Source organism: Camelus dromedarius, chromosome X (assembly GCF_036321535.1).
Source record: "Camelus dromedarius isolate mCamDro1 chromosome X, mCamDro1.pat, whole genome shotgun sequence".
NCBI lineage: Eukaryota > Metazoa > Chordata > Mammalia > Artiodactyla > Camelidae > Camelus > Camelus dromedarius.
Window position 1 is genome coordinate 74,185,440 of NC_087472.1, and position 16,729 is coordinate 74,202,168.

At 50.1% G+C, this 16,729-nt stretch overlaps 1 protein-coding gene across 2 annotated transcripts in view; it reads left to right on the forward strand.

The window, feature by feature from the left end:
* The first annotated feature begins 4,480 nt into the window (after positions 1-4,480).
* Positions 4,481-16,729, forward strand: part of FGD1 (FYVE, RhoGEF and PH domain containing 1) — a 39,367-nt gene continuing 27,118 nt past the window's right edge. Inside the window, exons 1-2 of one of the 2 annotated variants that reach the window (XM_064483117.1) lie at positions 4,481-5,114; positions 7,205-8,013. In XM_064483117.1, coding sequence (XP_064339187.1) covers positions 7,707-8,013 — 307 coding nt within the window. In that variant the 5' untranslated portion in view covers positions 4,481-5,114; positions 7,205-7,706. Of the gene's footprint in view, positions 5,115-6,484; positions 8,014-16,729 lie in introns of those variants that run through there. The other variant, XM_031445118.2, reaches the window with a different exon arrangement.

Consider the following 16,729-nt stretch of genomic DNA (forward strand, 5'->3'; position numbering starts at 1 on the left):
CAACGTTGTAAATCAACTATACTTCAGTTAAAAAAAGAAAAATAGAGAAAGACAGGTAGGAAACAGAGACAGATTCATGCAGCAACACAAATAGAAAGATGAGGACTGAGAGACAGCCAGAGATAAGATAAATAGGTACAGAGTGAAGGAAACAGAGAGGCAGACAGAAAAGAGGCCAAGGAGCCGAAGGAAACTGAAAGAGAAACAGACAAGACAGAAAGTTTGGAACACAAATTCAGAAACAGATGAGGTAGAGTGATGTGGTATTATATATGTGAGGATGGAGACACAGACCAAGAGGAGAATCATAAGTTAGATGGGGATGGGGACACAGGGAATAGAGAGAGAGTGAGAGCAAGAGCAAGAAGGAGGGAGAGATTGAGAGAGAATAGAAGTGACAGAAAAGAGAAACCACCAGCAAGATGTAAACAGAAAGACAAGAGAACAAAATAAGAGACAAAGATATGGGACAGCCTGAGAGGTGGTGACATTGATGGTGAACTGGGGAGGAAGAGATAGTAAAAAGTAAAAAGAAATAGAGACAAAGAATGAAGTTATTTTTTTGTTTGTTTCGGGGGAGAGGGTGATTAGGTTTATTCATTTATTTATTTTTAATGGATGTACTAGGGATTAAACCCAGGACTTTGTGCATGCTAGACAGGCACTCTACCACTGAGCTATACCCTCCCCTCCTTATTTTGGTGCAACAACCATTCACAAGTCTCAGCTATATCAGGGCTGTCACTGGGCTCTGTGGTGCCCACTAAGCTGTGAGCTCAGAAAGGCAGGGCCTGGGCCTTTGTCATCCACTGCTGTATCCTACACCCACAGTATAGTCTCAGTCATGTGGAGGGCTACCATGTATTAAACATTACGTACCAGGGACTATGCATGCATTGCATGGATTATGTCATTGCATCCTCACAACTCTGATGTAGTAGGTATTCTTATCATTCCCACTTTACAGATGGGAAGACAGGCTTAGAGTGATGAGTAACTTACCCAGAGTCACACAGAGGAGCTAGGAGTGAAGCCCCAGCCTGGACTAATAGTGAGAGTATGTTAGGATGAACCCTGTTCTGGATTAGGATTAGGATGAACCCTGTTCTGTCTGTGCACCCAAGGTGCAAAAAAAATTCCACTCTGACTCCAAGGCCACTGTGCCTCACTGCTCCAGTGATGACTTGCCCACAGAATGAAGGAAGACTTCTAAACCAAGGTAAGCATGTCCTGATTCCTTACCCTCTGAAGCCAGCCCCCTTTATCTAGCGAAGGAGGCTGACGTGGCTACCCAGAGAGATTGAGAAAAGTATTATGAGTGGCAGGAATAAAGCCTTGTGGGAGAACCTTGGTCAGGAAAAATCAGAGAATCCTTCCTGGGGGAGGAAGTATTTCAAAGAGGACAGAGGCAGATTTACACAGAAGTCAGTGAAGCTTCAGGGCCCCTCATTTGCACAGGTCCCTTCCAAGGCCCTGCTTAACAGTCAGTGAAAAATCAAAGAGTACTGATGATATGTCACTCTACAAGAATATTGAAATGCCCTGACATCTTACAGTTCTTATGTGAAAAAACTAAAGAGAAGATTTCCCAAATTTGACAAGTCCTTAAAATGTCCATTATTGTAAAGCTGAAACTTTTCTAAACTATCATTAGTAAAAAACAAATTTCTATCAACCATGCTATTAAGAAAGACTAATGTTTATGTTCTCTCTACAGAAAATGATTTTATCTCGTGCTTCAGAGATAAAATAAAAGCCATCAGACATGGGAGAATTGTTCCAGGACCCTCATCTTCCCACCGCTGAATCTCTAAACCTGCCAGTATCTGTGTTCATCCTTTGTCTCATTCCTTCCTGTTACAGTGAGGGGCCTGAAGACCTCTCCTCCTCTCTGAGGCCCAGTGCCCCAGACCCCGACCCCTCCTTTTCCTTCCATTCTTCCCTTTCTCTGCTGTGTTCCTGTCCTGTCCCTCTCTATGATCACTGGGTCATTCCCAGCAGCAAACAATTATAGTCTGGTATCTCCCATCTTAAAAAAAAGTAATTCCTTGCCCATCTGCCTGCCACCACCTTGGCTCTCTGGGCTCTGTTCTCATTCACAGTCATGTTTCTCAAGGGAATGGCCTACACACCTAGTTCCACTTAAGCAGAGGGTTGCAGGGAGGGGAGGGGGTTCTCTTCCGTCTGACCTCAGGGAAGGTCCTGTAACAATCTACACTCCCACCAGCACTCTATCCAATTATTCTGGTTTTTTTAGTTAATTTTATTTATTTTTCATAATACATAATAAATTTTAGAATAGACATATCTGTATAGTTTGAATAAGTTATAAAACAACTACCAATGTACCCATCACCTAGCTTCAAAAACATCATTTCTGGATGACAACACCCCCTGGGTAGTCCTCCCCAGTCACATCTCCTTCCCCTCCCAGAGGTAACCACTGTCATCTTTCATGCCTTGCTTTTCTGTATGATTTTACAGCATATGACTGCATCCATATATTGTATAATTTTGTATGTTCGTCAATTTTGTATAAACATATTCTTTCATGACTTTTTTCAATCAGTATTAGGTTTCCTGAGTTTCATCCAAGTTGATACATGTAGCTAGAGTTCATTCATTTATTTCAGTATAGTATTCATTCCATTGTATAAATGTGTCTCAATTTATTCATCTCATGTTCTTGTTTCTGGTTCTTGATGTTACAAACAGGCTTTGGTGAACACTCTTGTAGTGTCTCCCAGTACGCATGTGGGAGGATTTCTTTAGAGAACAGTTCTTAAACTTTTTGGTCTTAGGACTTCCTTTACGTTCTTAAAAATCATCGCAGACCCTAAAGAGCTTTGGTATATATGGGTTATACCAATTGATATTTGCTGTATTAGAAATTAAAACTGAGAAAGCTTAACTATGTTAATTTTAAGATAATAAACCCAGTACATTTAATAAAAACAACATTTTATGAAAAATACTGTATTTTCCAAAACAAAAAGAATGTAGTGAGAAGAGTGGCATTGTTTTACATTTTTGCAAATCTCTTTACTGTATGGCTTAATAGAAGACAGCTGGATTCTCCTATCTGCTTCTGCATTCAATCTGTTGTGCTATCACATGTCATGTAGCCTCTGGAAAACTCCACTCTACATTCTTGAGAGAATGAGAGTAAAAGAAGCAAATAACATCTTTCGAGTATTATGGTTTTGGCTCCCTTACCCCCCACCCCTGCCCCCAGGATCCCGAGACCACACTGTGAGAACCACTGCTCTGGGGTAGACACCTAAAATTGCTGGTCCTAGAGTATGTGCATCATTCAGCTTTTCTAGAAAATGTCCAACTTTTTCTAGAGAGTGATTGTATCCCTTTACACTCCTACCAATGGTGTATTCATTCCCTCATCATCCATTCTAGTTTTCGCTGCTACCACTTCTCCAAAACTACGTCTATCAAGGTCACTACCAATACCATAGCCAATGGACCCTTTTCAATCCTCATCTTAGCTGACTTCTTCAGCACTCTTAAAACATCCCTGACACACCCCTAATTATGTCCCTACCTCTTTACCTCTTTTTCAGTCTCTTTCCCACCTCCTACTCCTACACCCAACCTCTATAAAGTTGAAATTCCTCAGAACTCAGTCACGGATCTTTCTTTCTCTTTGCTCTGTCTCAGACTGACCTCTTCTCTTGTGGTTTTTAATGCTGTCTCTATACTGACAGCTCTCATTTATATCTGAAACCAGACCTCTCCCCTGGGATGTACATACCATTATCTGCTTGACTTCTTCATTTGGCTATGTCAAGGGCAAGTAAAACTGAACTCTTGATCTTCCCCTGAAAACCTGTTCCTCTTTCTGTCTTCCTCATCTCAGTGAAAGACCTGGCCCCACATCACCATGTCCCTGGGAAGCATCCTTGATTCCTCCCTCTCCCTCCCACCCCAAAGCCACCATACTAAGCCCTTTCAATTTCTAAATATCTCAAATCTATCTACCTTTCTCCATCTATGCCTCCACAACTATAGTCCACTAACCATCATCTCAGATTACAGTAGCCTCTTAATCTTGTTCATCTCCAATCCAATCTACAGTAGCCAAAGTAATCGTTTTTAACTATAGTTAAACATTAACTATACCTGTGTCAACCCCAAGCTTAAAACTTTACAATGTAGAGTATTTCAGCATTTGGGGAATGTGAAGTATCTACAAAAGAGATACTATTTCATCATGATCATATATGATGCAAACTGAAACAAAACTTTCATGAAACATGCTCTTCCTACCTGATCCTGATACATTCTGCTATTTTCTATTCTTTTCTCAAAGTGATTTCAGTACCTTGTTCAGTTTGACCCACATTTGAAAGCACTGCTTCAGTACATTTTTATTTTTCATAGAATAAGATCCATTCAACTTAGCCATGACCTATAAAGCCCCACATAATCTGGCTCTTGCCTACCTCCTCAACCTCATATCCCACCCCTCTTGCCCTCAGCTCACTGTGCTGCAGCCACACTGGCCTTCCTGCACTTCCTAAGAACACCATTCCCCTTTCTTCCCAGGGTCTTCTCACTTGCCATGGCATCAGGTGGGAACACCATTGCCTCCATTCTTCTAACTCTCCCTCCTTCAGGTCTCAGGTTAAATATCAGGCCCTGCCTGACCCTCAGGCTAAATTGCCCCCACCCTTATTCTCTTTCCTGTCACCCTGTTCTGTCTCTTTATAGCCTTATCACAATTTGTAATTTGTATTTGTTTACCTCCGATCCTCTCCAGCACCAGACCTAAACTCTTGAGGGCTGAGTTTGTTCACCAAGATCTTGTTCCTGTCTGTCTGATTCACCACTGCATAACTAGTACCTCAACATGGTGCCTGGCCCAAAGTGCATGCTCAAAAGACACATCAAATGAGCAGAGATCTGAAGAACAAATGAAATGGCATTGGGGAGATGTGGAGAGAGTTTCTTGCAGATTCAACAGCATATGCAAAGACTTGGAAGCTAGACAGACTAAGAAACAGCCTAAGAATTTCAGCTTTGACTCAAGCATGGAGTCTGGAAAGGATGGCAGGAGTTAAATCATGAAGGGCCCAGCATAACCTTCCCTGTTGAGGAAGGTAGGTGTCCTTTTGAACCAATGGGGACTCACAGAAGGGTTCTAAACATGACGGTGATATGACTTGATTTGCCTTTTCAAAAGATCACACTGCCTACAGTGAAGAGTCTAGATTCCAGAGAACAAGACAAACAGGGAGGCCGTGACAGTATTCAGGTTAGAAATGGTGCTGGCCTTGATTAGGATAGTGGTGGCAGTCTCTTCATTAAGAGATGACATAATAAAATTTGGGAGATATTCAGAAGATAAAAATGACAGGACTTGGTAATTGCGTGGAGGAGAGAGGAGTCAGGGGAGTAGCTCAGGTTTCAGCTTTAACTGGGGTCATTCACAAAGGTAAGATAGAAAGAAGGACAAAAAGGTTGGGAAGAGAAAAAAAAAAGGTTGGGAGGAGGATGCCTTGAGTTGGAAAGAAGCTGAGGTCTTAGGTGTCTCTGGGGTATTCAGGTAGAGCTGTTGAGTAACCTGTTGAATGCATAGGTCAGGAGAAATACCTGGACTTGAGGTATCAAATTAGCAAAGAGATAATAATTGAAGCCATGGAAGTGACTGTGATAATTTTAGGAAAAAGCAGAGAGACAGAAGACAAGAGAGCTCACGCCAAACCCTAAAGGGCAACAACATTTAAGAGTTGGACAAGGAGGAGTCTGGAAAGTAAAAAGGAATTACCAAGGAAGTAGAACACTGAGAGTGTGGTGTCATGGAAGGGGTTTAAGGAGGGAGTAGTCACTAGTGCCAGATGCTACTAAGTCAAGCAGGATAACCTCTGAAAAGATTCCATTGGATTTAGTGACACAGGCCATGGCAGATCTTGATAGGAGCGCAGTATCAGGCAAGTAGTAGAGGCAGATTGGAGTGGGTTGAAAGATAAGTGGGAAGTGGGAAAATTAAGACAGTTAAATGTAGGCGACTCTTTTGAGAACATTTATAGAGAGAAGAGAGGGAGGTGGTTGGAGAGGGAGTTTTTTTGGTGATTGCTTGTTTTTAGATGGAAGAGACCTTCGCATGTTTAAATGGTGATGGTAAGGAGCAAGGGACAGATTCTAGGCTTGGTGGAAGAAGTCAAGAACTTCCTTTTTGATGACTTCTGTTTACTCTCTGAAGTAGGAGGTGGGGTCATCTGCTGAGGGCTAGGGGGCAAATGGAGAAGTTAGGGGTTTGAGGAGAAGGGAGGTTAGAAATGGCTGTTGTGGAGCACGGGAGAGAAGGTTGCCTAGAGACCCATAGTAGAATTGTGGGTCAGCACCGAGGGCCTGGTAGAAGCTGGGGACCATGAGTTTACAGTGGCATGAATCTGTGAGGTTGAATAGTTTTCTCCAGTAGTGTTTAGCTGCCTGGGCGCAGATATGGAAAAGGCGGACAGTTGGACTGATCCAAGGTTGGGATGTTGCCAGGCGGATGCGACAATCTTGGGAACTGATGCTACTGGCAAGAGAGTGGCGAAGTAAAGGACCACGATGTCAGGTCTGAGCAGAGTAAAGAGTATCAAAGGCAAGTCCCCTATGAGCCAAGCCCTAGGGAAACTCTGGAACATGTGGAAGGGCTTCTAGAAAAGAGATTGGAGGAGAGCAGAGGGAGGAAGACCTGAGGTGGGACAGAAAGGCAGATTTAGGGGGTTGAGCCCGTAGACTAGGTAGTGTGGGACCAGGGAAAGGAAGGGAGGGCAGGCATAGGGGGAATTTTTAAGGGGAAGAAGGAGGGCCTTGAGGGCGGCCGCTGCGAGAATTGAGGCCGGCCCGACTGAGGGGGCGTGGCCAGGCGCAAATCCCGGGCGAGGGGGCGGGGCCCGGGTAACTGGGTCCCAGCGCCTCTGTGGCTGCGGCTGCCTCAGCGACGGCTCCCGCCTCCCCACCCCCCTTCCTCGGGCTCCTTCCCGCCCGCCGCCGCGGAGACCCAGGCCGAGGCTGGGGAGGACGGTGGAGCCGGGCCCAGGCTGTTCCCCTGCCCCCGCGGCTGGAGCGTCGTCCGGAGGGATTGGCTGAGGGAGAGTCCCGCAGCCCGAGCTCAAGGCGCACACGCGCGCCCCCCGCCACCGTCGTCCTCTCTTCCCTCCCTCCCCTTCCCTCTCCTCCCCTCCTCTCCGCCCCCCAGCCTCCGCTGCGGCGGGAGGAAGAACCCTTTCCGACCAGCCAGGAGAACCCAGATCGATTCCCATTTGGGGAGAAAGAAGAGACCCCGCACTCGGAACAGACCGGCAGCTCGCCCCGGGGCCACGGAAGTGGCTCGTCGCTGAGGAGAGAGCCCTTGCCGAGCGTAGCCCCCCGACCCTCACCCAGCCGCTGCCGCATAGACAGCGCTCCCCAGCGGGCCCCCGGCCCCGCCGAGCCCACACCCCGCGCGGGGCCCGGGCCGGCGATGCCTGGCACCGCAGCGGCGGTGGCCGCGGCTGCTGCTGGTATTGCCACCGCTGCCACGGCTGCTGGTCCGGGCCCGGGCCGGGGGCTCAAGTCTCCGCAGTGGGGCTGAGCCCGCAGCCCCGCCCCCCGAGCCTGAGGCCGCTGCTCCGCCGGGCGCCGGGCCTCCTCCGCCCGCGCCTCCGCCCCAGGAGCTGGAGCCAAGCGGGGAGCCCGGGCCCCGCGCCCAGGCCCGGACCATGCATGGCCACCGAGCCCCGGGGGGCGCCGGGCCTTCCGAACCCGAACACCCAACCGCGAACTCCCCCGGCATCGCTCCACCGGCCTATGTCGACTCGGACCCTGGAGCTTCGGAGCCTGGACTGCCGGTGCCCAGGGGCTCAGGTTTGGCTCTCGGCACCCCCTTGGATTCCCAGTTTGCCGGACCCTCGGACGCCAGCCTGGGCGTTGCTCCAGGCCCCCGGGTCTTGCCCTGCGGCCCCAGTCCTCAGCACCATCGGGCCCTGCGCTTCTCCTACCACCTGGAGGGCTCACAGCCCCGGCCTGGTGAGTGATCGAGAGAGCATGGGAGCCCGGGCCACGGGCCTGGGAGCGGGTTCTTGTTCTCGGGCCCTCTAAGCCCCACCTCGGGGCCGGCCCGTTCATCCCAGCCCTTCGAGTCTCCTCATCCCCCAATCCCTTCCTTCGCTTCTCGGCCTTCGTCCAATTCTTTCAAACCCTGTCCCCTGTCTCCTTTCTGTCCCCTGTGCCCCCTCAACCCTTCCGACCCCCTTCTCTTCTTCTGTCTGCTGAGGCTAATGGGAGAGGGAGCACTCTAAGTAAAGGGAGCAAGATTTCAAGGCAGTAAGGGGGGTTTGGTTGGAGGAACCGGGGTTTGTTTGGAGGAATGGGAGAAAAGGAGTCTCCCATTTGCCAAGCGCCTGCATTGTGCCGGGCACTGTGCTGGGTGCTTTACATGGGTTCTCATTTCATCCTCAGGAGCCTCCTGTGAAGTAGGTATCATTAGCCCCATTTTTTAGGGGAGGAAACTGAGGCTCAGAGAAGTTAAGTAACTTGCCCAAGGTCACACAGCTAGTATGGAGACAGGATTCAAAACCAGATCTATTTGAGTCTAAAGTCTGTGGTCTTTCTGCTTTCCAAACTGAGGTTGGAGACCATGAAAGTAATGCCAAGCCTTCTGCTTATGTGATTTTCTCCTGTACTGTTCAGCAGCTCTGGAGTATGAGTGGAAAAAAAAAAAAGAAGGATGGTGGATTGATCCAAGGTTGGGGTTTTGCCAGATGTGTGTGGCAGGAGGACAAGGGAAGGAGGGAGTAGAAGGTGCTGATGAGAGAGAAAGGTAGAAGAGGTGGGCCTTGAGGGCCAAGCCAGAGGGGAGGGCTGGAGGGGCTGGTAGGCAGGGAGACAGCAGAAAGGTGAGGGGGAGGCAGAAGCCAGTTGTAGCAGAGCTGGAGAGCTGCAGGCCTACAAGGTTGTGAGGAGAAGTCAGGATGCTTGAACTTGGATTTGCAGAGATGGGGCAGCTCTAGGTCAGAATGGGGCCACAGACCACTGCCTAGAGAGGCCTTTGTGCTGCACAGACTTGAGTGTCTGAGGAGTCCAGCAGGGCCTCCTCCATCTGGGGACACCCTATGTGGACCTGAGCCCAGGAGCTATGGAGGAAGAGCAGTATCTTCCACTGGGCAGCACTGAAGGAGCTATTGAGCCTCTGGGGCCTCCCAGGGCTCACATCCCAGGCTCCACGGCTTGGGGGGCTGTGGCCCAGCACCAGGTAGCAGCAGTAAAGCATAAAGTATGAGCAAGATGTGTCCCTTGCTGCTCTTATGACCTTGGGCTAGTCATGGAACCTCTGGGAGTTTTCAGGGGCTCCCTGGGTGTGGGGCCAGAGATAACCAGCTGACAAGAGGCCTTTAACACCCTGCCCAGCATGTTGCTCCTGCTGACTTTCCAAACTCCCCTTGACAGACACTGTGTGGAGCAGGCTACTTGCCCACTTTACTGCAGCACCTTCTTTCAGATCCCAAAATAATGCCAGAAGCACTACCACCTCAGGGCGTTTGCATCTGCTTTTCCCTCTGCCTGGCAGCTCTTCCCCCTGCTGTCCACCTGGCTTGTTCCTCATCTTTCAGATCTCAGCTCAGATGTCAGCCTCCTCTGAGAGACCTTCCCTGATCACTTTAGGTAGGGCAACTTGTGGGTCTCCAAGGAAGGCACTTCCATGCTTGCCCTTAGTACATCTGCAATTAGCTTCTCCTATGTGCCTACTTATTTATTGCCTGTCTTTCACAACTAGAACATGAGCTCTGTGAGGGCAAGGGGATTGTTTCTGTTTTGTTCACCGTTGTATTCCCAGCAGTTAGCATAGTGCCTAGCACACAGAAGGTGCTCAACAAACCCTTGTTGAAGAAGTGCCTGAACAGATACAAAGGGAGCACATAGTAGGCCATCAGTAACTACTGTCTAAGAGAAGGACAACTGAACTCTTACCCTCCAGATACTCTTGGTGTGGGAGTCAGTAGCTGGGCAGCATCTAGACCCCAGGTCTCTGGCCTCTGGCCTCTGATCAATACACAGTGGTGATTCTGAGTCGCCTTCCCACTCCCCCAATCCTTCCAAATTGCCAATCACAGTACCTATCCTGAACCACACTCCCCTCCTCCCTGCAAAAAAGCAACACAAAGTTCCTGCAATACTTTTTCCCTGTGAAGTCCCTGCCTCTGTAATTGGTGGGTGTCTTTCTTTTTCTATTTGGTTTTTTTTTTTTTCACTTCAAGATGAGGATTGGGAATAAGAAAGGGGTCAGGGAAGGACCTGGCCTTCCATCCAACTGTTCCTAACTGACTCACTGTGGGACCTTGGGTGAGTGACTTCCCTTCTCTGAGCCTCAATTTCCTCATCTAGAGAGTGCCATGAGGAGTCTATGAGATACTGGTTGCAAAGCCTGCAGAATGAAATGAAATTTAAAAAAAAATAAGAGAAAAACCTTCTGAAGAGGAGGCGGAGGAATTACTCAGGCCCTGGCAAGACAAGCGCTGGGCCATGTGATTCACAGCAACATGGGGTGTGAGAGGCCCGCCTCCCCCACTGCCCAGCCAGCCCAGGGGTAGGCACAAGTGACTTGCTTCTCTCTCCACAGGACTCGCCTATAATTGGCCCAAAGAGGGCAGGGTTGGCAGTTGTAGGGTGTGTGTGTGTGTGAGAGAGAGAGAGAGTCTTGAGCTACAATTAAAGGGTTGAAACATTTTAGTCCACATGTTAAGATTTCTGTGTGCCTCCCAGCTTCCTCCCTCAGACTGCTGAGGCCTTTATTGAATCACCCTTCTTAAGGGCCAGTGGCCCCATCCTGGGGGGGGGGTACTTTTAAAATTAATATATGTTATCCATGTGAAAAGTTTTGAATTGCTTCAAACTGCTTTCTCTTTTAGTTACCCTGATTCCTCATGGGAGGATGGGGGGATTGTTTTTATGCCCATTTCCTGGGATGATAAAACCTAAGGCCTTATTGGGTTACTGAGATAATTCATGAGATACCAGAGAGGGCTCTGAGAGAGTCAGAAAGGAGTTCCCAGATGATGGTTTGCTCATAGAGATTTAGGGGGAAGGTGTGAGAATATCTTTCCAGGTGCTGGGTGAGGGATAGCTTGGGCCTGTCCTTAGCTTAGTTGAAAGAGTTGCACCTGATGTTAAAGCCTTTTCGTGGGTAGTGGAAAAACTGGTCCAGTTGAAGGGGTAGCAAGAGGGGCTGCTCCTTCTGATTTGGAGCCTGGGGCATCATGAGAGACTCTAAGAGTTAGAATTGGAGCTGGAAAGGCCCCTAGTCATTGTCTGGCTCTGGGTTTCCCAAACTGGATGAACATCAGAATCTCTTGTTGACTTTGAAAAAAGTAAATGTGATTCCCAGACTCTACATCCAGAATCTTAGGGTTGCAACCCAGGAATTTATTTTCAAAGCTCCCCAGGTGATTCTGATATATAGCCTAGAATGGGAACCATGTTTGAGCTGGGGCATTGGAGGCTCCAAGAGGCAGTTTAGCCTGGTCCTACAGTGAGTCAGCATCATTAGGATGCTGCACCAGCCTCCACTCTAAGGCCCTCTCCCCAAAGGCCCTATGTGGGCCTCCCACCATAACTCCCAACCTTGAAGGGAGGCATGGGACCTAAGCTAAAGGGAGTAAGTCAACCTCTCACCCACATACACACAAACACTAGCAGCCTCAGTTTACCCTTTATGCCTAGCTCTCATGTATGGCTGCCATTTGGCAATTCAAGCTGAAAGGAAGTTGCAGTTCAGGGACTCTAGGCAGAGGAAACCCTGGTATCAGCAGCACCCAGTGCACGGCCTGACCCAAAGGAAGGGCTCTAGAGGGGTGTCGGCAAGGTTTGTAGATTTAGGAGGAACTGGGAGGGCAGTTCAGGTAGGAAGTTTGGTGGGAGCAAAGTCACAGAGACATAGGGCATCCTGGGATGGGGGCTGGTATTGAAAGGGGTGAAGAGATAAGGCTTCGAAAGGGACTTTATCCTGAGGGCAAAGGTAGGGGAATGATGTGCTCAAATGCCGGTGTTTGCGAAATCCCCGTAGCTGCATGTGGAGAGTGGATGGTAGGGGCTCAAGAGTGGGATCAGGGAGACAGGCAGGTGGGGGTTGCAGTCATCCCAGCAAGAGGTGATGGTAGCTTGGGTTAGAGCGATGGCAGGAGAGGAAGGTAAGATCTGAGAGATATTTTGGTGCTCACACAGACGGGTATTGGTGGTGGCTTGTATGTAGAGGCCAAGGAAGAAAGAAAAGTCCAGGATGAGCCTGGGTTGTTTTCTGAAACCAACTACAGTGACCTGGTGGATGATGGTGTGGCCATCTACATGCAAGAGAAGGAGCAGGTTTGGGGGCAGATACTGGGTTATGTTTGAGACTTGTTGCATTTGAGAGGCCTGGGGGGACATCCAAGGTGGATATGGTCAGCAGGCATTTGGATGTAGGGTTGGAAAGCCCAGAAGAGAGGTCTACACCAGAGATGTTTGGGAATTCTCACCACCAATGTATACCACAGACCACATAGCGGCTCATGGGGAGAGTGTGCGTGGTTCTGGGGGCTGGTCCCATCCTTGAAGACAGAGATAGTGAGGGGAGCAGAGTCACTCTGGGGAGGATCATTCATTACCTGCAAAACTTGTTTGCCTTAGAAGTGGCAAAGCAGTTTTTAAAACATTTGCATAAAGCTGAGACCCGTTTCAAATAAACTGAGGGTAGTTGCTATTGCAAAGAACCGAGGGAGTACTCCCGAAAAGCAAATCAAACACTGGTAAAGTAAATTCCTATGGCTCCCTTGATGTTCTCCCTGTTGAGGGCATCCCGAGAGGCCATAGGGGGAGGTTGCGCATGGAAGGGAGAAGAGGGGACTCATGACAGGAGGGGATGGTGGGCTCTGCTGGAGATTTTTGGAAAGCAGCAGTTTGAGATTCCAGGGTTGTGTCTGGGAAAAGGCCCAGATTTGGTGCCTATTCAGCTGGGGCCTTCCAGATCAATACAACCCAATGTAAAGACTCTGGGTAGCTGTGAAAAGGACTTCCCCAGACAGAACTAAAACAATTGAAGTTTCCAAGTTGCAAATGGTTGGCCTCTTCAGGTGCCTCTGCCCCAGGGGGAGGGCCTGGCTGGGGCTACCTGCTCCTTCAAGGGTGAGTGGCAGCTAACAGTGCCCCAGACAGATACCAACCATGGCTTTCTGGGGGCCAGTTAGCTAAATGTCTTAGGCAGATGTGGAGCTGGCCAGACATTGACTGGGTGGGGCTAGGACCTGTCTGGAACGAGGGCAGGAAGCGCAGTCTGCCATTGGCCAGCCCCGAAGAGTTAAGTGCCCTCATCTGGGGAGAGCAGACATCCTTGGAGCAGTGAGTCCAGTCTCCAGGCTTCAAAACCAAGTTCCTTGGAGCTGCAAGAACTCACACCTCCAAAAGGTGCCCCAAGATGCAGGGTAATAGCACTCCTGACTCTGCCCCTGGTTCACTGTGTCCCCAGGCTTCCCTTCCCACCGCAGGGTCTTAGTTTCCCCGTTTGTAACATGGAGGACCTAGTCATCGCATTTGCCTGGCATGTAATAGGGCATCAATAAGTACTTGGTGAGCAAATAGAGCATTTCTCCATTTAACAAGTTCTTATTGAGTACCTACTACGTGCTTGGCCCTGTGTGAGTTGCTGGGTGGCAGCAAGGCAGGCACAATCCCTGTTCTCATGGAGCTCCTTTCTGGCAGGGAAGACACACATTCCTGACAAGTAATTCCAAGCGCAGATGCTGCAGGACCATATGAGGAGGAAGCGGGCGGGGAAAAGAGGACACTTGAGTTGAGATCCAAAGGATAAATAGGAGTCCAGAGGTAAAAGAGAAGCAGAAAAACCGTTCAGGCCCATGGGAATGACATGTGCCAAAGCCCCAGGCAGAGGAGAGCACTTTCGAGGAACAGACAAGAGGCCTTTGTGGCTGGAGGGTGGGGGTGGGGAAGTGCTCACGAGCTGGGCCTTACTTGTCCCCTGCTCAGGAGTTTGGAGTTCACCCCGGAGGCAATGGGAGCCCTTCCCCAGACTGCAGGAATTGAAGGGGACTGTGTTTTCACAAGCCGGTTGTGGTGTGGAGAATAGCTTGTAGAGGGCCCTGAGGATGGGCGGGAAATCAGTTAGGAGGCTGGAGTGGGAGGGGGGAAGTCTATGGATTCCTGAGCTCCTAGGAAGTTGAGTCTGCAGGGCTTGGGGTCTGGCTGGATGTGTGAGATGAGCGAGAGGGAGGAGTCGCAGAGAAAGCCCAGCCTCTGGCTTAGGGAGCTGGGTGGATGGAGGTGCCTTTCCTGGGGTGGGGAAGCAGGAGGAGGAGCCACTAGGGGCTGGGGTACGCCTGTGGTTCAGGATGCCCTGAGTCTGAGGAGCCCGAAGAAGGGGAATCTAGGTGGCAGTGCCCAGTAGGCATCAACCGTGCCCATCTGGGCCCCAGACTGAGGGTAGAAGGGTGAGGGGCACAGGTGTGTTGCTGAGGCCCAGAGAGGGAACTGAAGGCTTTTCTGGGTGCTGGCGCCTTCTCACCCTCCGTGGCACTTCCCCATGGCCCGTGCAGAGAAGGGGTTAAGTCAGGGAGGGAAGGCTCCTGTAGAAAGAGGGAAAAAGGCGGGACTGGCAGGGCTGGCCCCAAGGAGCTGCAGCTGGCATAGAAGCCCTTCCGCCTGGGCCTGCTAGGCCCTCGCCGCCGCCTACGCCGCCTTCAACTTCACCTTCACCTTCCCTGCTCCCCCTCCAGCTTCTTCCTGGCTCCCCTAGGCCGGGCCTCCCTGCCTAATGCATTCCAGGTGTAGACTCAGCCCCCCTCCCCCACCCGGGTAGGCCAGGGAAGGGGGCAGGGAAGGTGCGGGTCTCTTTCACTCTGCATCTCTTAGGGGCTCCCAGTCTCCAGATCTCACTGCTTGTCTCCGGAGAATTCCTTCAGGGCTCTCTGTTTGGGCCCCTTGTCTCTGGCAGGGGCAGGCAATGGTGAGAGGCCCTCACAGCTCTGCCACTTTCTGGCTTCATGTGACCCTGGGTGAATCAGCTCATGCCTCTGAGCCTCGGTTTACTCATCTATAAAATAGGGTTATCGGCCCCACCTCCTAGGGTTGTTAGGATTAAATGCCACAGGTAAAGCACTCAGTATGGTACATTGTAGCCATGTTCAACAAGTGGCCCTGGCCTGCCTTTTTGGTCCCTACCCCTTTGCCTCTCTGGGCCGTCATCCCTCACTGTCTCTGTCTTCTCGCTTCTAACTTGTCCTCCCTTTTTTTCTGTCTCCTCCTCTAGCTGTCTAATTCTCTAGGTCTCTGTAGTTTTCCTGTCTTCTTCCTCGTCTTTGTCCCGTCTCTGTCTTTTTCCCTCATAATCTCTGTGTCGCCACCACTCGATTTTGACCAGGCCTCTGGGGATGGGGGAGGGGGGAATGGGTGGGTGTTGGGGTCCCTGGGGTTACACACAACATGGGTCAGAGGGGCCATCCCCTAGCGGCTTTGTCCTCTAGGGGAGGGAAATCCCGGCCAGCGTGGCAGCCCCAGCACCGGGTAATTACTGCCCCCAGTGCTCCCAGCTGCAGCTCCACTCCCTTCCCTTCCTGTCCTCTGAAGTCCCCAGCCCCTCCCCGGGGGTGGAGCTACCACCCCCAGCCTTCTCTGGCCTCAGGTCCAGAGACGCTTGGGAGGAGGTAGCCAGGCCCTCACAGCAGTCAAGCAACTGGAAGAGGGATGGGCTGCCTCACAGCAGTCAAGCAACTGGAAGAGGGATGGGCTGCCTCTGCTCCCATGTGGCTGTGTGGTTCGTGTGTGTGTATATGTGTGTGTGTGGGGGGTGCGCACACGCACACTAATATGCCTGGCTGCCTAGCTGTCTTTGTCGCTGTGGATATCTTAATGTTCTTGTTTCTATATATCCATGTGTATGTTTGAGTATGTGTCATTATATATCCGTGTGTGTCTGTGTGTATCTTTGGGTCTGTATATGTTATATGTTCCTGTATTCCTACTTGTGTGGCACCTTGGCTCAGTCTGAGCCCCTGAGGGCTTTTAGATGTTTCTGCATGTAGGTCTCTGTAGATCGTGTGTGTGTGTGTGTGTGTGTGTGTGTACGTGTGTGTACGTGTATGTGTGTGTGTTTCTGTGCCAGTGTCTGTCTCTGTACGGCCCCTATGGGTCTGTATCTTGGTACTAGTGGTTGGCGTAGGAGGAGGGTGCCTGTCTGTCTTTTGGCCTTTCTTGCCCCTTCCTCCTGTTCTGGAACTTTCTGGCAAACCCAGGACTCTGTTCAGTGTGCCCTTCAAACACACTCTCACCTCCCCACCCCTAGTATCCACACCTTTTCTCACTTTTTTTCCCTTGCCTGCAGAACTATAACCCGAAAAAATGCACCCCAGCCTGGACAGCTGAACTCAAAAACCATTTCCTTTAGAAAGGCCTCTCCCCTCCCCCTTCAAATATGCCTTCTTTCCCAACTCAGCAAATGTTGACTAAGGATGTGCTCTGTGACTCCTGTCACAGACGCACTTGGGATCCAGTCCCAGCTCAAGCACTTCTAGCTGTGTATCCTCAGGTAAATTATTTTGCTTCTCTGTGCCTCAATTTCGTCATCTGTAAAATGGAGCTAATAACATACAGGGTTGTTAGGAGGATGCCATACAAGAAAATAGCAATACAATGCCTGGAGCAGAGTAGAAACAACAAACAGTTGACTCCCCCATACCTTACATCCTCCATTAAAAAGTGAACA